Source organism: Panthera uncia, chromosome B1 (genome assembly GCF_023721935.1).
Source record: "Panthera uncia isolate 11264 chromosome B1, Puncia_PCG_1.0, whole genome shotgun sequence".
NCBI classification, from domain to species: domain Eukaryota; kingdom Metazoa; phylum Chordata; class Mammalia; order Carnivora; family Felidae; genus Panthera; species Panthera uncia.
The window spans coordinates 119,370,305-119,390,041 of NC_064811.1; the positions used below are offsets into that span (position 1 = coordinate 119,370,305).

The 19,737-nt window shown below is 36.0% G+C and overlaps 1 protein-coding gene across 12 annotated transcripts in view; it reads left to right on the plus strand.

The window, feature by feature from the left end:
- GAB1 (GRB2 associated binding protein 1) overlaps positions 1-18,072 on the plus strand; it is a 123,257-nt gene extending 105,185 nt beyond the window's left edge. For 8 of the 12 annotated variants that reach the window (XM_049632232.1, XM_049632240.1, XM_049632231.1 and 5 more), the window contains 5 exons: positions 2,805-2,894; positions 4,591-4,684; positions 5,704-5,827; positions 10,779-10,901; positions 13,775-18,072. In XM_049632232.1, the coding sequence (XP_049488189.1) occupies positions 2,805-2,894; positions 4,591-4,684; positions 5,704-5,827; positions 10,779-10,901; positions 13,775-13,933 (590 nt within the window). In that variant the 3' untranslated portion in view covers positions 13,934-18,072. The remainder of the gene's footprint in view (positions 1-2,804; positions 2,895-4,590; positions 4,685-5,703; positions 5,828-10,778; positions 10,902-13,774) is intronic. The other 4 variants (XM_049632241.1, XM_049632242.1, XM_049632235.1 and 1 more) reach the window with 2 other exon arrangements.
- Positions 18,073-19,737: the final 1,665 nt, after the last annotated feature.

The following is a 19,737-nucleotide window of genomic DNA, read 5'->3' on the forward strand; positions in this document are numbered from 1 at the left end:
ACGGCTGTCTGCAAAAGAAATAATGTTGCTTTATCTGTTCAAATTTAGTGTAGCTAAAATCAGGTTGCAAACTGCCTTGGATTTAAAAGTTAACGCTCAAATGAGTTCCTCTGCTTAGTCTCAGCATTTGAGAATCAATGTATCTCCAAAGTTGGTTTATTTTTGCCTTTACTTTATTATTCTTATTTCTTCTTATTTCATACTTTTCTCCAACAATCAGGGAAACATTCAAATATTTGCCAGTAGACAGTAGAGAAGACAGGGCCACGACAGGCATACCAACACCTTGGATCCGTTTTCACCTTTCTCTCCTCATAAGCAATAACTGGGCTCTCATTTGGGTATGACGTTCATTTCTTTCTGGAACATGAATGTCAAATTGAGTTTGGAGGGATGTAAAGAAATAAAGCTAACAAAATGACTAAGTGACTCACTACAATTCACTGCCACATTTCCACATTGCGACTTGAGCCCCAAAATCATCCTCAAGCTTTGCATGAAGTGGAAAATACAGGTAAATTTTATAACTACACTTTTAAAACCGCAATTGATACAATATTTTCTTTTTATTTTTTTAACACTTATTTATTGCTGAGAGACAGAGAGAGATCACGAGCAGGGGAGGGGCAGAGAAGGAGGGAGACACAGAATCTGAAGCAGGCTCCAGGCTCTGAGCTGTCAGCACAGAGCCCAATAAAGAGCTCGAACCCACGAACTGTGAGATCATAACCTGAGCTGAAGTCGGATGCTTAATCAACTGAGCCACCCAGACTCTCCAATACAGTATTTTTTATTAAGAAAACCAAGGAGTACCCTTGAGATACTTTAAAAAAAAAAAGTAGAATTGGTTTGGAGAAGAGATGATCATTTCAGGGTCAGGTATTAGAAAGATCACTATGGGGACTTGTCAGACAATGGAAGAATGGATAGTTCACAGGCAGGTGGATTTAGCAGTCACATGACCTCAAGTATGTAACTGTAAACATAGATGAACATAACTGAGGGTGCAAAGTTGAGAGATGCTGAGGGTGACCACTGGGAGATAACCACACTGAAAACTCAGAAGGAGGCTGAGAGCTAATGAAAGTGGGTCTTACTGAAAAGGAGCAGGGCAAAAGACACTGAGTGAACACCACCAAACCAAAAGTTGCTCTGAAAAGCAATTTGTAATTATTAAATGTCACATTACTCACGAATCAGTTATCTGTGGCTTTAAGTAGATATAAGATCTCAAACTGAACTTAGCAGTTCAAAACTGACCTCTAAACACTGGTTTCTTCGGATTTTCTATTCCCAAAGGGATAGACAATGTGGACAGCACAGGAGCATACACCAGCAGTAGGAGGTTAGGGGAAGCCTTCATTTGGCCTCCAGTTAATGTTGTGACCCAAGCAAGTCACTTAACCTCTTTCGTCCTTTAAGGGTATCTCATCCATAAAATGAAGAAGCTGGATTGATCTGTAAAAGCCTTTCGGCTGTAAAATAAGTGTATTTTTCTGTAGTAAACCTTACCCTCTGCCTCTTACTTTTTTTTTTTTTTTGAAGGCAAGTACATTATTTTGGGGAGTTTATAAAAAGCTGACATCCTCCATTGTTTTAGGAAAGTGCCCTGCCATTGGGGGCCCTGGATAGGTCAACATTAGGGATAGGATCATGACCTCAAATTTTATCACTCACATTTTAAACTAAGCCTGCCCCCTTTCTGAATAAACTCAAGGTATTAATTACCTAACTCAGAAAATTGGTTCATTAGAGAACTCTTCCTATTTTATAACCTAGAGACTCATATTTTCAGAAACTTTTAGCCTTTGGTAGATCAGGTACTAGATATTGTCATTTAATCGGCAAATTCTGATTTTGCCATCTATTAGATGTCGACTAAATTTTGTAATTGCCAAAAAAGAAGTAAATTTGGTGCCACTGAGAAGAGAGCAAATAACTGATTTAATAATCAAATAACTGATTTAAACGATGTTGCTGCTCTAGCGTCCAAGCTTCCTGTAGGAGTAAGTGAGGCCACTGCTGGGTATTAACTCTGTACTTTTCATAAGGCTTTTCAGCAGTACTTACATGTGGCAGAGAGTAAACGAAAAGAAAATAATGGCAACTGAATTTATGCTTTCAAATACTTAAATCAAAGCTAGGCAGTCAGCAGTTCCAGAACCTAGCTTCTGATCCTTGCAAAATTATGTCACCAGGCAGCTACCAGTATATCCAGGGGAGACAAATGTCGGTCTTGGTTTTAACATTGGATTAGCAAACACCATGGCATCAACCTGCTTTTCTCAAAGGGCTTTGGTCAAGAGGTAAAGGAATAGTCAGATTAAGGTTATTTAAACACCTGAATAAAATTAAGAAAATAATACTATTGGGAAGTACGCCCCGGTACTTACATATCAGACATCAGACTTCAAAGAAAAGATGTACTTGAGGTCTGATGAAGGTATTTTATAGTTTTTTATTTAGTCCGGTTTTCTAAGGCATGTTAGAAGAGTAACACGGCACGTGGCTTTCCTCGCTTCCCCCAAGTAAAGATAACCACTAACCAGGCTGGTTACCCCACGAACACCCTGCCATCTTTTATAACACTTTGCTTGTTACCCTGTTGCATGCAGCTTCATCCTTTCCCTTGGACTGAGCATGAGTGATGTGTGGCAAGGTTAAAGTATTCTCCCCAATCAAACTTATGTTTATGCTTTTGAGGTGTGACATTTCTGCTCAGGGCTCTGTGGCTTTTTTACAGAATCCATTTTTCCAATTAAAAAATAACATTATATTAAGAGCATCTTCTTTTTACCAATTAGGTCAAAGTCCTAAAATTTTAAGACCCAAACCCCCTGGTTTAGAGCGAACTGATTCACAAACCATAGGTGACTTTGCTACAAGAAGAAAGGGTATGTACTTTAGCACCGCATGCTGGATGGGGCATTGGGAATTTCTTTATTTTGTGATGTTTTTTCTTAAAAAGTAAAGGAGAAGAGACTTAAATACTACCGCTGTTGTAAATAAAGTTTCCTAGCACGTTATTTCTAAAGTGAATGCTTCCCATAATGTGTGTCTTCCCATTGTCTTTCCATAGACGTAGTAAGTCTACTTGTTATGCCATTAACAGCAGCATGTTAAGTTTGATAATACATGGTATTCAGTCTTGTTCTTTTACATTATTCTCTTAACCTTTTAGACATCAGTGCATTGTTTTCTTTAAGCTTGTTAGCTACTTGTGAGTTCCAAATGTGTCCTTTATTTATATATAATGTATGTATTCTATTCTAAGACAAAATACAGAATCACTTCCATAGATTCATTATTTTATGGCATTATTTAGAATTTGACTGCTAAACTGCCATTAGCCTTTGGGTTTCAAAAAAGTGAAACATAAGGAGTTAAAGAAATACGTTGACTTAGCACAGTATTCTGTGCTGGTCCATTTTAAGGGTATAGATGAGCAAGATTTAAATTTAATCTAGTCTTTAGAAAACCGCACTGAGTTTTTCGTATTGAACAGACAAAAATACTTATAAGCCCCAGTGAATCGACATTGCCCTTTAAAATGACCACCTATTTTATAGTTTGATTGTAATTATAACATAGTTGATTAAAAATACGAGTTGAGTAAAAGTATGTCCATGTATGGACAAAGACTAGAAGAAGGAAACCTAGAAAAATGAAAACTTTTCTTTGGAGTGGCAGAATGAAATGTAATTGGAATATTTACCTAATATGTTTAAATAATCTCCTAAAATATAATTAGCATTAACACATAATATTGTTTTAGTTCTTCTGAAAAATGTTTCACTCTCATGAAAAAAATGAGAGCTCTGTGGTATGCACTAGCATGGTAATTGCCTATTGTGATAATGAGGTAAATAAACAAAGACCACTTATAAATCAGGCTAATAAGAATATTATTAGTGTGTTTATTATTTAATTTGATATAAAGGATATTGTTGGTTAAATTAAGCTGAAAATTCAAGGTAATTGTTTAATTAGGCCTTCTCTCAGCTGAGTGTGAGTCTTAAAATATTATTGCTTTTATTTGTTTTCAGACTGGGCTTGAATTAATTTAAAAGATTTAGTGAATTCTGTTTTCAGTTTTTTATTTTATCAGAGTTTTGTATTTAATACTTTTTTGTACGTCATACGTATAGCTGTACAACTGATGCTTCAATATTGAATAGAAATGTTTTTCCATAGATTAAATCTCCATACTTGAGAATAAAATTATTTAAAAAAAAAAGAAATAAGGAAGTAATGAAAACTGTACATCAAGTAACTGTTAAGGAATTGGGTCACATTACCCTTTCTTTAGTTTATATTCATAAAATATTAAATTAAGGAGCAACATGATGTAATAGAGCTTTAGACTTTGAATCAACAGTCATGAAACATTATCTGATTTAGCTTTTGTCACTAATTATTTAGCTCGGTAACCTTGGGCAAATCACTTAACACCCATGAACTTCGTTTCATGTATGAAACCATTGGTCTTAGGTGTGTTTGGCTATAACACATAAGTAGAGACATAGAGGATCTTGTTTTGTTTTTCAAATGTCTGTATACTGAAGCCTCTTTTTCTCTCTTTCATTTCAGCCAAGCCAGCACCTTTAGAAATAAAACCTTTGCCAGAATGGGAAGAACTGCAAGCCCCAGTTAGATCTCCCATCACTAGGAGTTTTGCTCGAGAGTAAGTCTTTGTTTGAAATGTGTACCTTAATTGTTCACTATGATGGAAAATACCTGAAACAGTGGTTCCCAAAGTATAGTCTGGGGACCCCCCCCCTTTTTGGGGGTTCTTTGAGGTGAAAACTATTTTCATTAAGATTCTAAGATGGCATTTGCCTTTCTACTCCTGCTTCTCTCATGAGTGCACACTGGAGTTTTCTAGGGACTGCGTAATGTATGATCACATCCCCGAGACAGCTAATAAATAGAATGTGTATTTGTGTACTCTGGGTTTTAAAAAAAATGTTCTATTATTTGTAATACAGTAAATAGATACAACCTATATAAACAAAAAGTTCCTCAGGGTTCCTGGTAATGTTCAAGGGTGTATAAAGCATTCATGAGACTAGAAATTTCTCAGAACTACTGATCTGGCAAATACGGTAGTTTCTTGGCAGAGGTTATTTAATGAAAATTTGCTAAAATGTACATAGAAGAGGTGCCTGTCTGGCTCAGTCAGAAGAGTATGCAATTCTTAATCTCTGGGTCGTGAGTTCAAGCCCAACATTGGGTGCAGAGATTATAAATATAAATTTATATATTTAAATTATGTATTTATACAGAGATATAAACAAACAAATATATATAGGGTAATTAAAGGATATGTGAAGTTATAAACTTGCGTTAAATATGTGTTCATGTTTTATGTTTACATATAGGTAGCTGTATTTAATAGAAACTTAAACCTTCCTTTTCATGTCTGTGACTTTCTACTTGTCCCCCAAATCATTAGCAATACTTCTTTTGTTTTACACAGGAATTTGATGCCCAAAGGTCTACTTTTTACAATATAGCTATAAATATTAGGTGTGCATTTGAGGGTTTGCAGTAAGTTGTAATGAATAAATGTGTACAATAAATGATTGTAAACTTTAGTGACTCTTGGTGAAAGAATGTAAACGATCACTCATTTTTATCTTGGAAGTGATTTTAGAAATTGTTGTCAAGGTTTAGGTCTGTAACGGTAATCTCTTTAATTAGCTCCTCTAGATTTCCCTTGTCTCCCCGACCGGATTCAGTGCATAGCACAACTTCAAGCAGTGACTCACACGACAGTGAAGAGAATTATGTTCCTATGAACCCAAACCTATCCAGCGAAGACTCAGTATGTAAAATTTGCACCTTAACTTCTGTCTTCCTGAGCAGCCCTTCCAAGTCGTGCACCTTTCTTCCAGTCTCTAAATCTGGCCCTTACATCCTTCTTTATATACTTAAGGAAAAAGGATAGAAGACAACTTTTTAAAATGCTTCTTAAAAATAGCATTGTAAAATTTGAAGCCGATAATGGGTCAAAGTGTAATGCCAGTATTTATAAAGTAGATTAAAAATGAGTTAAAAATCATAAAATCTTTCTAGTTATATTTATTTTTGAGAAATAATTGATTTTTGAAACTGTTCAAGCAAATATACTAGAAGCATTTCATAATGCAGTCCTCCAGAACCTCTTCATGGCACTCTTATAGTGAAGTGCTCTTCTATAGGAGGTCTTTTGATAATCTTTCAATAATACACTCTTAGATAAGGCTTAAAGATTAAAGACCTGTTTGTTACAAACCTAACTTGTTTCATATTGGCTGTATTACCACAAGGCACAAGAATTTAATAATCATAGCAAGCCTGCGTTCCCCAGAAATTAGATAGTTGCCAGAAAATACTTCAGATACTTAAGAATACAAACCCATTTTAATTTTTAAAAATACTTTGCTTATGTTTTCCCTCTAATCAAATTCAGTTCTTGCTCTGCTATTTGTATTTTAGTAGATGCATGTATTGGTTATGATTAGGTTCACCTCTGAGTAACAGACATTTATCTCTTTCTCATGTAAATAAGTCCAGAGAGAGTCTAGCCAGGGTTGTGTGGCAGCCCTGTCCTAGGAAGCCCTTAGGGATGCCTGCCCCTTCCAGCTCTCCAGTCCACCATCTTCTGGGTGTGTCTCACATGCTCCTAGAACAAGATGCTGCTGCACCAACACTTCACATCCCAAGCTACAAAACAGAGGAAGGGAAGAAGGAGCAAGGGTACAGCCTAACTGCCTTATAAAGAAGGTTCCCAGAAACTGCCATACACACAGAGACACAAAGGGGCTGGGAACCATAGCTTTTCTTCTGAGGGACAGCGGGCCTGACTAAAAATCCCATTCATGTGAGAGAGGGGAGGGCAGATATTATCAGGGCACAACCAGGTCGTATCTGCCAGGAGAAGCAGAAATCTGATGTCAAAATTTGGAAGGATTAACATTTTAGTGGCTTTATTTTCTTTAATTTTTTTTTTAACGTTTATTTATTATTGAGAGACAGAGAGACACAGAGCATGAAGAGGGGAGGGGCAGAGAGAGGGGGACACACAGAATCTGAAGCAGGCTCCAGGCTCTGAGCTGTCAGCACAGAGCCCGACGCGGGGCTCGAACTCACAAACTGCGAGATCATGACCTGAGCCGAAGTTGGTCCCCTAACCAACTGAGCCACCCAAGCGCCCCAGCTTCATTTTCTTTAAAACAATACTCTTTAGGGATTCAAAATACAAAGTCCAGTTCTCTCGACATGTTTTACGTCTTTAATGTACTTTAAGCAAAAACGGATTCCTCACAACCCTATGTTGTCAGGAAACAAAATTAAGTGATTTGAAAAGCTTGATTTGGTGCTTAAACTCACTTTAAAATATCAAATTTCGGCAGTGCTCAGAATGAATAAGATAATTTAAAATATTTACATCAGCCTGGATTAGAATACAAACCAGCTATATCAATAACACTTTCCCTAATTTGAAGGCAGAGCAATTTTTATTAATTGGCTTCTGCTTTGGGATTCACTGTTTTTCAACTTGATAAGTGGTGTTTTATTATTTTTATTACCTTATTTTTTTTTTCCTCATTATAGCAAATAGACTGGGAAAAGTCTACATAAATCCTCAGTGCTACATCAGAGTACATATTATCATCAATTTTAATCTTTAGGTGGCTGAATGGACTTTTTATTACAAAAGTAACTTTTTTCTGAGATACTAAAGCGTGTCCTTTTGCCTGAAATAGTAAATTACCATAAAAATTTTGCAAAGGGCATGTAATAGGAAAGTTTGGAAGTGTGATTTATCATGAAGGGAAAAGACTAGAGAGAAAAATATTACAATCAAAAAGTCAAAGGAAATAAAAATATGAAATTGTTTGTTCTTTTATACCTCGTAAGGTATAAAACATTAAGCCAGAAAGGTATTTTTGCCTGCCAGCTGGTGAATTTCTGAAATACTTAGGTCCTAAGTGTTAGAAAAAGCAAAAATGTTCTGGGTGAAAATATCTGCCCACCATTCACAATAGAAAAACCAGCCACCATTGCCATCTCTTCACACTGCCAGCTGCAAGGGTTGATCATAATCCGGACAACTCTTCCTTAGAAAAGAATGTGTTAGTTACAGCAATATTTTCCACACCTCTTTGCAGTTAGTGCATTAAAGGTATACCATAGAAATTCACAAGATGTCATTGTGCCTGGACTGATCAGTAAAAAAAATTGTCTTGGAGAAGTTGAGACAGGATCAGATCAAACCTGGCTTATACCTACAATGAAGATTAAATGCTATACATTGACGTTTTGAAGCATGACTTATTTCTCATACTAGTGATCATGGAGCAGGCGGTGTTTAATGAAACAGTGAATTGGTGGTGCTGCCTGTTAATTTATAAAAAGATCCAAAGTCAGGCATTCGTGAGGTGAACCCTTAATGTGACACCTAAAATGTGAGTGACCACACGTCACTATTAAAGACATGAATATTGTTATACAACAGTAACAACAAAAATACCTTCAGTAACTTTTCACATTTTAAAAAGAATTTTAGAAAAACAAAGCACTACTGTTATCTTTTTTTCTCAATTCACAGAACATTTATGATAACTCCTAGAATCTTAGGGTTTTTTCTAAACTGTTTTGGGAAAATACTGGGTTAAAGGCTAGAACGCAGAGACAGGCTGTTCGTAGTTGAAATTCGATCTAGAGCAAATGGACTGCCTTGCAGGGACACAAATTTTAACAGTATTTAAAGATGAAAAATTTCCAATTCTAATAAAAACTAGACAGAAAACAGTTTAACCAGCAATTCTGAGACATTCTCTGTAGAAACAACTTACTGAAATTAAATGTGTACATCATATGAGCTCGTGTGTTCCTTTCATGAGCCTTGCAATAGTATGAACAACCGTAGGCATTTCCAATTAGGGGTATTCCAGGCAGGGGTTCTTTCACAAGTCACATTTGAATACAAAATTGCACACACACACCACACCCCTGCTTGATATTTTTATATGAGAATGAAATGTAGAGTCATTCAGAAAAAAACCCAAAAAACTAGTTTCTTTATAAATTAAAAAAAAGGGGGGGGGGGAGAGGGGAATGGCTATTCGTACATTACCTTTTTTGTGCCTTACATGTTATTGTTAAAATTTTTTTAATGTTTTATCACCAGTAGTTGGTAAATTCAGTTTAAAACTCTGTTCCCACAGGGGTGCCTGGGTGGCTCAGTCGGTTAAGCGTCCGACTTCAGCTCAGGTCATGATCTCATAGTTCGTGAGTTCGAACCCCATGTGGAACTCTGTGCTGACAGCTTAGAGCTCGGAGCCTGGAGCCTGCTTCAGATTCTGTATCTCCCTCTCTGTCTGCCCCTCCCCTGCTCACGCTCTGTCTCTCTCTGTCTCTCAAAAATAAAACTGCGTTCCCACAAATAGAGCCCTCACATTCCAGCATGCAGGTTGCTTGCTCACATTACACACAGTATGTAGTGTGTCGAGTAGACTGCATAGTACTGCATTCATGGGTACATGCAGTTCAGACCATGTCCTGCTCACTAAGCTGTGGGCCCTGGCACAGAGCTGGGTAGCCCCACAGGAAGGAGCACCATTTTCTAATTCACAAAAATGTTTCACGCGGACTGTCAGCAGCCCTGCTTCAAATGAGGGAATAGAGTCAATATTGCAAATTCTAGCAATTGTCTTTTGCCTAAATCACAGCTTACTCTGTGTGACTTGAGCAAAGACAAAAGGAGTAGTGATATATAAAAGGATTAGCAGATTCAGGTTTATGCAGTTTCCAAATTGTTTTGTTCATCATAACAAGTATAATTTTAAGTATATCACATCGTTAAGGTTTTCTTCAAAAGTATGTGAGTATTCCTATCTCTGTGATAGAAGACAAAAGAATGCTAGCTGCTAGTAAATATATAGTCTCGCCTATGAGAGGTCCAGAACATTTCTGGGTGAGGTTCAAAGCAGCAAGGCAGAGAAACAAGGCATTTGTTGGCACACCTTGGGAAGGACTGTCGTAATTCACATAGAGGGCATATGTCGGGGCATCAGTTCGTGTCATGCTTTCCTTCTTATGAGCATTGATCTTGAAGTTCCTAACATCCTGTTGATTTTGCATTTTTCTGCCTTAGGCTTTTTTGTTTTTGTCATGTATTGCTGTCCTCTATCTGTCCTTTATCTGTTTATGGAGAGTAACCCTTGTATTGTACAATTCCTAGTAGAACAGAAGGGATAAGGCTAAAGAGAAGACAGAAGAAATTAAGAGCTAAAAATTACAGGTTGAAACAAAGCAGACTTTGCCGGTGCAGTCATTGTTTGTAGGCTTTAGTTAACATACATATTCTAAGCTAAATTTTAGCGTGAAAGTCTTAAAATACAGAACTTTTTAAAAATTTTAATTAGAAAGCAAGGAGTGAAAGGATCCAGTAGTTTAAAAATATAATCGAGTAAAGATATCATTTAAATAATGTTCAGTTGGAGCTATTGCAGCCAACTCTAGCTTGATGTTTTGGTCTTAGTTTGAACCCAGTTTGACTCTTGAAACCATGTTTAGCTTACTCTAAAGCCTAGTTGTAATCAGTTCTGTTATATCACATATGTTCCTCCAATCCTAAAAGCAGATTTAATTTTCTCAGAAGACATTTTTTTTTTTATTAAACCATAGCCTCTTAAAATAAATATTTTGGCTTTGGTAGATGGCAGACAAAATACGCAACAGGTCTTGTGGATGTTCAATAGTAGATTTCATTGTATCACCATTTTCAGAATCTTTTTGGCAGTAACAGCCTTGATGGGAGAAGCAGTCCTATGGTCAAGCCCAAAGGAGACAAACAAGTAGAATACCTAGATCTGGATTTAGATTCTGGGAAATCCACACCACCACGTAAGGTAAGTGAAATCTCATTCTATAGACACAATTAGCTCACCTTTTAAAGCCAAAGAATCATGTTTCCTTTGGGGAAATTTTATTAGTATGTTTAATTTAAATTTAGTAAAGTCTATTACTTAATATTGTTTCATAAGTCACAATTAACAAAGTCATGGAGAGTAATCCCTAATGGTATATAATAGAAATTATACACATTCTCCTCTTTTAGTGGTTACTGTTGAAATGCCTACTTGACAAAATCTTGTCTTCATTCTCTTTCCAGTGTTAGCTCACATTATTCCCCTTTTGATTTACATGCTATTTTTGTCCAAAGTTTTGGTTTTTTACTTTTGTTAAACCACAAATTACACATTAGTAGTATTCTGGGTTTTTTTTTTTTTTAATGTTCATTTATTTTTGAGACAGAGAGAGACAGAGTGTGAGCAGGGAAGGGCAGAGAGGGAGGGAGACACAGAATCTGAAGTAGGCTCCAGGCTTTGAGCTGTCAGCACAGAGTGCAACACGAGGTTCAAACTCACCGCGAGATCATGACCTGAGTCACAGGACGCTTAACCAACTGAGCCACCTGGGCGCCCCAGTAGTATTCTTATTATATAGGTAGTGCTTACTTAACATTGTCCTACATATTTACCACCTTCCCTTTCTTATCATTCCATCTTGTTCCTCAGTCTTTCCTGTCATAATCATTTTTTCTTCCACCTGAAATACATTCTTTAGAAGTTCCTCTTGTGGAGGTCTGTTAGTAGTAAATTCTTGCAATTTTTGTTTGAGGGAAATGTCTATATTGTGCCCTCATTTTTGAAAAAGAGTTTTTTTGCGTTCACAGTTCTTGATTGGCAATATACTTCTTTCAACACATGGAAGATACTATTCACTATCATCTGGCTTCCATTGTTCCTACTGAAAAGTATGTTGTCAATCTAGTTACAGTTACTCTATAGATAATTTGTCTTTTCTGTCTGGCTTATGTTAACATCTTTTCTCTATCTTTGGTATTCTGCAGGTTTACTACAGTGTGTCTAGACATCTAGACGTAGATTTCTTTTTATTTATCATGCTTGATGGAAGTTGTGCTGTTCTTATTTTTGGATTTGTATTTTTTATCAGTTCTGGCAAAGTCCCAATCATCTCTTTAAATATAGAGCTTTTCCACTCTTCCTTTTATCCTCTCATTTGAGGTTTCTTATTAAAGATTAGTCAGAACATATTCTATTTTCTGTGCCTCTTTTCACTTTTTCATATTTTCTCTTTATTCATCTCTTTGTTCTTACTTGGATTATTTCTTTAGTTCTATCACCAGGTACACTAATTCTCAATTATTCTGTTTAACCCATTGTTTAATTTTTAATTTCAATTATTTTTAGTTCTAACATGGAATTTTGCTCTTTTGTTTCAAATATGCATAGCTGTTTTGAATAGCTTATTTCTTTCATGATATTTTATTCCTTTTATTTAGTTTCATTTTTTAATTCCTTTGAAGATTTTATACACACATAATTTATTCTGTTTATGCAATCATTTCAATATCTGAAGTCCTTGGAGGTCTGAATCTGTTTATTGTTTCTGCTCACACTCTTGATGGCTTGTTTCCTTCCATGTTTTATACAGTTTTTTGCAAATTCATTTTGCTGAGTCTATCTGAGAATCCTGCAGACTTCAGTTTCCTTCAGGATAGATTTACATTTTCTTCTGCTGAGAAGCAATGTGCTACAACTATAGGACCACCTTAGTTTGTTTCATTGGTCCCTAGCTTAACAGGATAGCCTCAGATTCGACACACCCTCCCACCCTCAGATTCGCGGGCCTCCTGATTGCATTGCTGAGATTGACATTCATCTGAAGACAACAGTTCCTGTAAAGTTTACATTGAACAGCTCTTCATGCCCTGTTTCCCTCACACATTGGGTATTTCTCTACTTTCTAGAGAGCCCAGCAACTCATTAATAATTCTGTTTGGGGACGCCTGGGTGGCTCAGTCAGTTAAGCGTCTGACTTTGGCTCTGGGCAAGATCTCACCGTCTGTGGGTTCGAACCCCGCGTCGGGATCTGTGCTGACAGCTCAGAGCCTGGAGCCTGCTTCAGATTCTGTGTCTCTGTCTCTCTGCCCCTCCCCCGCTCACGCTCTGTCTCTCAAAAATAAATAAATGTTCAAAAAAAATTTTTTTAATGTTTGTTTATTTTTTGAATGAGAGAGAGAGAGAGAGAGAGACAAGAGCACAAGCAGGGGAGGGGCAGAGAGAGAGGGAGACACAGAATCCAAAGCAGGCTCCAGGCTCTGAGCTGTCAGCACAGAGCCTGACATGGGACTCGAACCCACAAACCGTGAGATCATGACCTGAGCTGAAGTCTGGTGCTTTAAGCAACTGAGCCAACCAGGTGCCCCAATAATTATATTTGTTTTAAGTTAGTTAATATCTACTTGTATTTTAGAATAAGAGGTCGTGTCATCCTATGTAGTTTGCCATTCTTGAAATACTGTTTTTCAAAAAACATTTCTCGGCTCTGCAAGTCAACACTGGTACATGTTCTGAGGATTTGAAAAGGTCAAGGTTAAGCTAAAGGGAGAAGCAAGCTGTATATCTTAAGATGAACCAAGTGTCTGTGATCCTTACTTTATAAGAATTTCATCTGTGTTGGGAGCATTCATCTAAATACTTACATACAGTGATTTTAAATTTAAGGGGAAAACAGTGTACAGTGAGGAGAAAACAACATTGTTAAATTGAAGTAATGTTATTTTTGTATGTATGTGACCCAGTAGAACTTCAAGAGTTATTCACAGTGCATGAGTGTCTATGTTTTAAGGCTAAATTTCACCAAGAAGAACTCTCTTATACGTGGGGTTTTATGGTTTTCTTTCTTTGCTTTTTAGCAAAAGAGCAGTGGCTCAGGCAGCAGTGTAGCTGATGAGAGAGTAGATTATGTTGTGGTTGACCAACAGAAGACTCTGGCTCTAAAGAGCACTCGGGAAGCCTGGACAGATGGGAGACAGTCCACAGAATCTGAAACACCAGCCAAGAATGTGAAATGAAAATACTGCTTCGCTGTTTCTGAATAACGAGAACTGAATTGTAAACATAAATCCTGTTTGAGATGACCTGACACTTCTATTCTAGGTAGATCCTCAACTGAGTAGAATTGAAGTCAGAGGACTTTTCACACATAATCAAGCAATTTAGACTGTAAATGGTGCTTTGTGGTATCTCAACAATCCATAACATGTAAATAATGTGGGAAAATACTATTGTTTAGCTCCCAGAGAAACATTTGTTCCATAGTTAACACACTTGTAGTATTAACTGTATTTATGCACTTTTTCATTTAAAACGTTGGTTTGGGTATTCCCAAATGTTCCTTAACATAATTCCTTTGGGAGTTCTTGTTTTTCCTCACACTACTCTATATAACAATACTAAGTTAACTAAGCTACTTTTAGATTTGGAAATTGCTCTTTAAACTGCACTCTAACAACATTAAAATGAGAAGTAGATTTACAATTTACCTGTCTACCTGAAACATCAGGTGGTAGCCATTAGCCTAAACTACACAGTATAGACGGGCTCGTCATTCACTGCGTTCCAAAGTGCTGAGGATAATATATGTACTGGTGTCAGGAACTAATTCTCTGGTTCATGTACATTTAGTTTTCAATGGTGGAACTTTATTATATTTTGTTAATTACAGTGTTTTTGGTTCATTGAGTGAAGATTCTGCCAGGTGGGATCTTGCACCTTGGGAAGACTGAATAATTACACTATCAAGTAAGCCTACAGATCACTTACCGGCATGCAGTGATGATGTGCTCTCACACTTGTTAACATGTATTAAACTTTACATTATTTGCAAAGATAGATTATATAACCAGGTACGTACCAGGCACTGATGTGCTAATACACTGATCAGGTTTAGACAATGAGCTTTAGTTGTGTTCTTGTTAGTCCTAATATTGGTTTCCAATTTGGACTTAAGGAAACATTCACTGTTAGTTATAGCAACATACTGTGATTTTTTTTTAATTAGACAGTAATTCAGATTTATTACTCTGAGAATGAAATTCTATCTTTTGACACCATAGTGCCCTTTCTATGATTTTTTTAACTTTACTTAATATTCTTCTTGGCCTTATATTTAAATCCCTATGCAATTAATATTTTATATCTACATTTTTTTAAAAAAATAGATGTTCTATAAGTGATTCTTGTATGTAGCACCAGTTGCTTTTCCAGTAAAAGAATTAAGGATTTTGTACTGTGATTTATATTCACTGCCCTAATTTGAGAAATTTTGGAGTATTGTTATAATGTGAAATCTTAGAGTCATGAACCTCTTCCAACCAGATGTCTGAAATCACCAGAGGAATTATATAATTCTGTCTCACCTGTAATACGGTCCTGTGATACAGATATCAAAACCACAAATTATATATAGTGAGACTACAGTTGTATTTATCTGTTTTGGCTTTGCAGTGTAATTTAGAAAGCAGGTATAATTTGTTTGTTTGCTTGTTTTTTTTAACTAAGTTACAAACAATCTCTTATGTATTGATTTGGGACTTACTAACAGTTTTTGGAGGAGGCAGAGATAAGAGTACCCACAGCTGAGGCATGACTCCCTCCATTCAGACCTCTAACTGTTGCCTGAACACACAGATGTGCCCTGATTTCTGGTCTTTTGGCCATAGTACTGTGCCTAATCAATGTAATGGGTTTATTTCCCCAATCCACGAACTAAAATTGTTCATAACAAGATGAATTGTAGACTAGTAACATTTGATGCTTTTAAATGTTTGCTTCTTTTTAAACAAAAACTAAAACTCAGAAGTGAATTTTCAGATGGATTTTTAAATAAAAAAAGATTGTTTGAATTTGGTGTGCACAAGCTGTTTTGTAGTGAAACCACAAAATAAAATCCAAAGTTACTGAAATGTGCCTAAACCATTAAAACACACAACACAGTTGATGTGTGAAGATGCTAAATTGTGTTATGTGGAAGTTGAATGTATTTTCAGAATTATAACACAATAAGTATATTATTAATTCAAAAATGGAATCTTATCAGAAGAGTTCTAAGGCAAATAGACTTTTAGTGCAGTTTTTCAATTTTTTACAAGTTACCCTTTTTGAAGACCTGCAGCATTCTAATTGGTCGAAGTAATCTAATAACTGAAATGTGTTAGACAGTTTTAGCAAATGAAATCACATTATACATCGTATTAACAGATTAAAAGATAGTTTCTTACGGAGCATTATTTTCCAAACATTTGTTGAATAAAATTTTGTCTAACCCCAACACATAAAGCCTGAAAGGTTCGTTTTGTCAGTATAAATATTTTGGGTTCACATTTAAGTTTATTTTAGTCCATTACTAGGAATAGAATTTGTGAATAACACAAATGTGTAATTGGCATTATAGAGTTGGTAGAAAACCTCAGCAGCCCATTTATTTTTATATCTTATTTTATTTGCATACTATCAAGAAAATTTGGGTCCACACAAACATAAGTAAGTGTAAATAATAGCAGGTTTTAAACACACATCTCAGGAGGTTCTTTAATTAGAGATAGCTGAAGTTATATTCCAAGGTTTAAAAAAATAAATTATTCTGGTCGTAGAAGTTAATACATAAGCATTCTCCAGTATGGTTTAAAAAAAAAGGTGGGGGAGGATATTTAACACATTAGAATGTGCATTTTTATTAAGTTTTCAAAACTTAATTTGATTCAAACCTTTTGAAAACCCTAATCACCTCCAAGAAGCTGAGTGTTGGCCCAGTGAGAGTTGAAAGCCACTGGTTAATCATGTGACAAAAGTCAGAAGTCTCTTTCTCCCACATGTTTGATGTTCTTACTCTCTATTCCTTATTTTGAAAAACTGTAAAATCTTATGAAGGTTTGAATACCAAAGCACAGTTCTGCTTTCAATAATTGAAATTTAAACTTGAATAATTTAAGCTACTTAAGCCACAAAAGGTATCACTTTTAGTAAGCTATAAAAGATGATTTTTATCTACACTCTAGTTTATACAGTTTCATCTTTATTTTCATCAATACCATATAAGCTACTGTGAGCATTTTAGAGAATTCCATAAAGGTACTATGAATGTGTGTGTGTGTGTGTGTGTGTGTGTGTGTGTGTGTAGCATTGTATTTAATCCTAGACTAAATTTGATACAGAAATACTGCTGTACTTGCATCTTAAGGTCATGCATCAATTTCTTCTGGACTCTTTGTATTTAATTAATGGGGGTCACAATCTTCGTATTCATAAATGCATTTAAACTGGAAATTGAACACCAGTGTTTGTCTTTCTTTTTCTACTAGTAGGAAGTTGTCTGCTTACCCCCTTTAGTGAAAACGGTATTTTTGATGTTTTTTAAAATGTTAGCTACTTTATGCCTGTACTATAGACACCGATCATAATTCTTGGATGCTTTCAAACACTCTTAGTGCCTCTTTCTTTGGCCCATTGAAAGTACTGGTTAGTAGTATTTTGAATGAATACAAAGCCAGTAAAGTTATAGAGACAACGAGGTGAGCCTGTCCCTCCTAATCCTGTCCTGGGTCATTCCCGTAGGTCTTGTCCTTTATTGTCAGATAAGCAATCAGCTCCATAGCAGGGATTGTACATATGACCAAATCAAGTGATTACAGGGAGAGAGACTTCTATCCTAGGGTAAGACTTATTGTCAGTAACATCTGATACGTTATATGTAAATATGTAATTTAAAATACAGCTCTTAGATGAAAAGCCATGGTGTATATAAATAATGTAGACATTATGGACTTGATAAGATGAAAAGTTGATTGTTGGGTTGTGGAGATAATTGGTTTTTACTCTGACTAAATATGTTTATTACTACAACTTGAAATAATTTAGTTTGTCTTCTCTTCCATAGACGTAACTTTCTTTCGGTTCATTATAATGTCTGTTATGAGTCTCAACAAACTGTTTAGTCAACGGATTAACGTAGCTTCTACTTTCTTAACATAGAAAGACATGGACTTGTGTGAGTTGTTGTAATCTGAATCAATTGTTGATAATCATCCCAAATTTCAACAGCAAAATCTTATGTATAAGTTTATTTTTCCCTCTTGCATAACTTCTTTTGTAAAGATCCAATTGTAGATATTTTCTGCTACCAAATAAAACTTTTCAAACAGTTTGGTTTCAAGACTTTAGTCAGTTTGGATACTGAGATTGTAAACCAAAGACATATAAATTTATATTTCTAACCCTTCCTCAGAGTCTTTAAATCAAAAACCCAACTCTGCCATTAACTATATGTTGTCCCTTGAACAACATGGGTTTGAACTGTGTGAGTCCACTTATTTACAGATTTTTTTCAGCAAATACAGAGCAGTATTCTAAATGTAATTTCCTTATGATTTTCCTAATAGCGTTTTTCTAGCTTATTTATTGTAAGAATACGGTATCTAATACATGTAACACAAAATAGGAGTTAATTGTTTATATTATCAGTAAGACATTCGGTCAACGGTGGGTTATTAGTAGTTAAGTTTTAGAGGAATCAAAAGTTATATGCATATTTTTTGATTGTGCAAGGGGTCTGTGCCCCTGAGTCTTGTTCAAGGGTCAGCTGCACTTCCCAGCCCTACGTCTATAGGGGTCACTCATTTTCTGCAACAAAGATTGCACTAGATCATGCTAAAGTACAATAAACACACCCTAAATAGGAAAAGCTTCTGAGACGGTTGCCACATGCATATGCTCTTGTTATTCCCTCATCTAACCAGTACAACCAGCCTTTCGTTGAAGAGAAGGCCAATAAGTAAGGGTCTGCATGCAACCTTCTCCGTCAGAAAATTCTTTTTATGTATAAAACACGACTTGGGAAATGATAACTGGCTGGGCTTTTTCATTTCTATGAGAGTTTCCAAACACCTCTACTACCTCATAAAACCCCAAGAAGGACCATGTGAGTCCTTTGGCCACTCATTCCAGCATTTTGCAACTTTGACTCATTAAATCGTATTTGGGAAGTTCTGGGAGGGTGAGGTTATCTTCTCTGAGATCATTCTCTCCTCATCTGTGTTTCTAGCACCTTGTAAATGATGAAATTTCTGACTATTTGCATATTATTTCTTTGGGAAAAAAGCTGCTTTGTCTGATAAACACTTTCTGAGCTACAGTTTTATTAGGAGAGTTTTATGGAGAATAACTTGGCAATTCTGTGAATGTGTGTTATTGCATATTTAAAAACTGAGTCAATGATAGGAGGCATTTTATTAACTGTCGTGATGGGTAACATTCCTCCCTGCAGTTCCCTGTTTTATTACAAAAAGTGTTTTTGTAATAAAATAACTTGAACATATATAGAAAACTAAGTTTCTAAGATGTGTTTCTATACTTCATTAGACAGAATTTTATTACTATTGCAGTGGTTATCTTGGTGATTAACTCTTAGCATAATGTAGCTCTGATTTTGTGTTCTGTGTAATGCCCAGAACATTTATAACACGCAGCGTGAGGGATGTAGAGTGTACAGAAAAGAAAAAAAAATGCCCCCAAAAGCCCACTTTCTCAAGTACCAGTATTGTGATGGTTGTGCCATCGTGGCTAGGCTGTGGTGCCCATGTGTTTGTTCAAACACTAGTCTAGATGTTGCTGTGAAGGTATTTTGTAGATGTGGTTAAAGCAGATCACCATCCATAATGTGGATAGGACTCATCCAATCAGTTGAAGGTTTTAAGAGCAAAAACTGAGGTTTCCCACAGAAGAAGGATTTCTGCCTCAAGACTGTAGCGTAGAAATCCTGCCTGGACTTCCACCCTGTCAGCCTGCCCTACAGATTTCAAACTTGCTGGCACACAGTTGT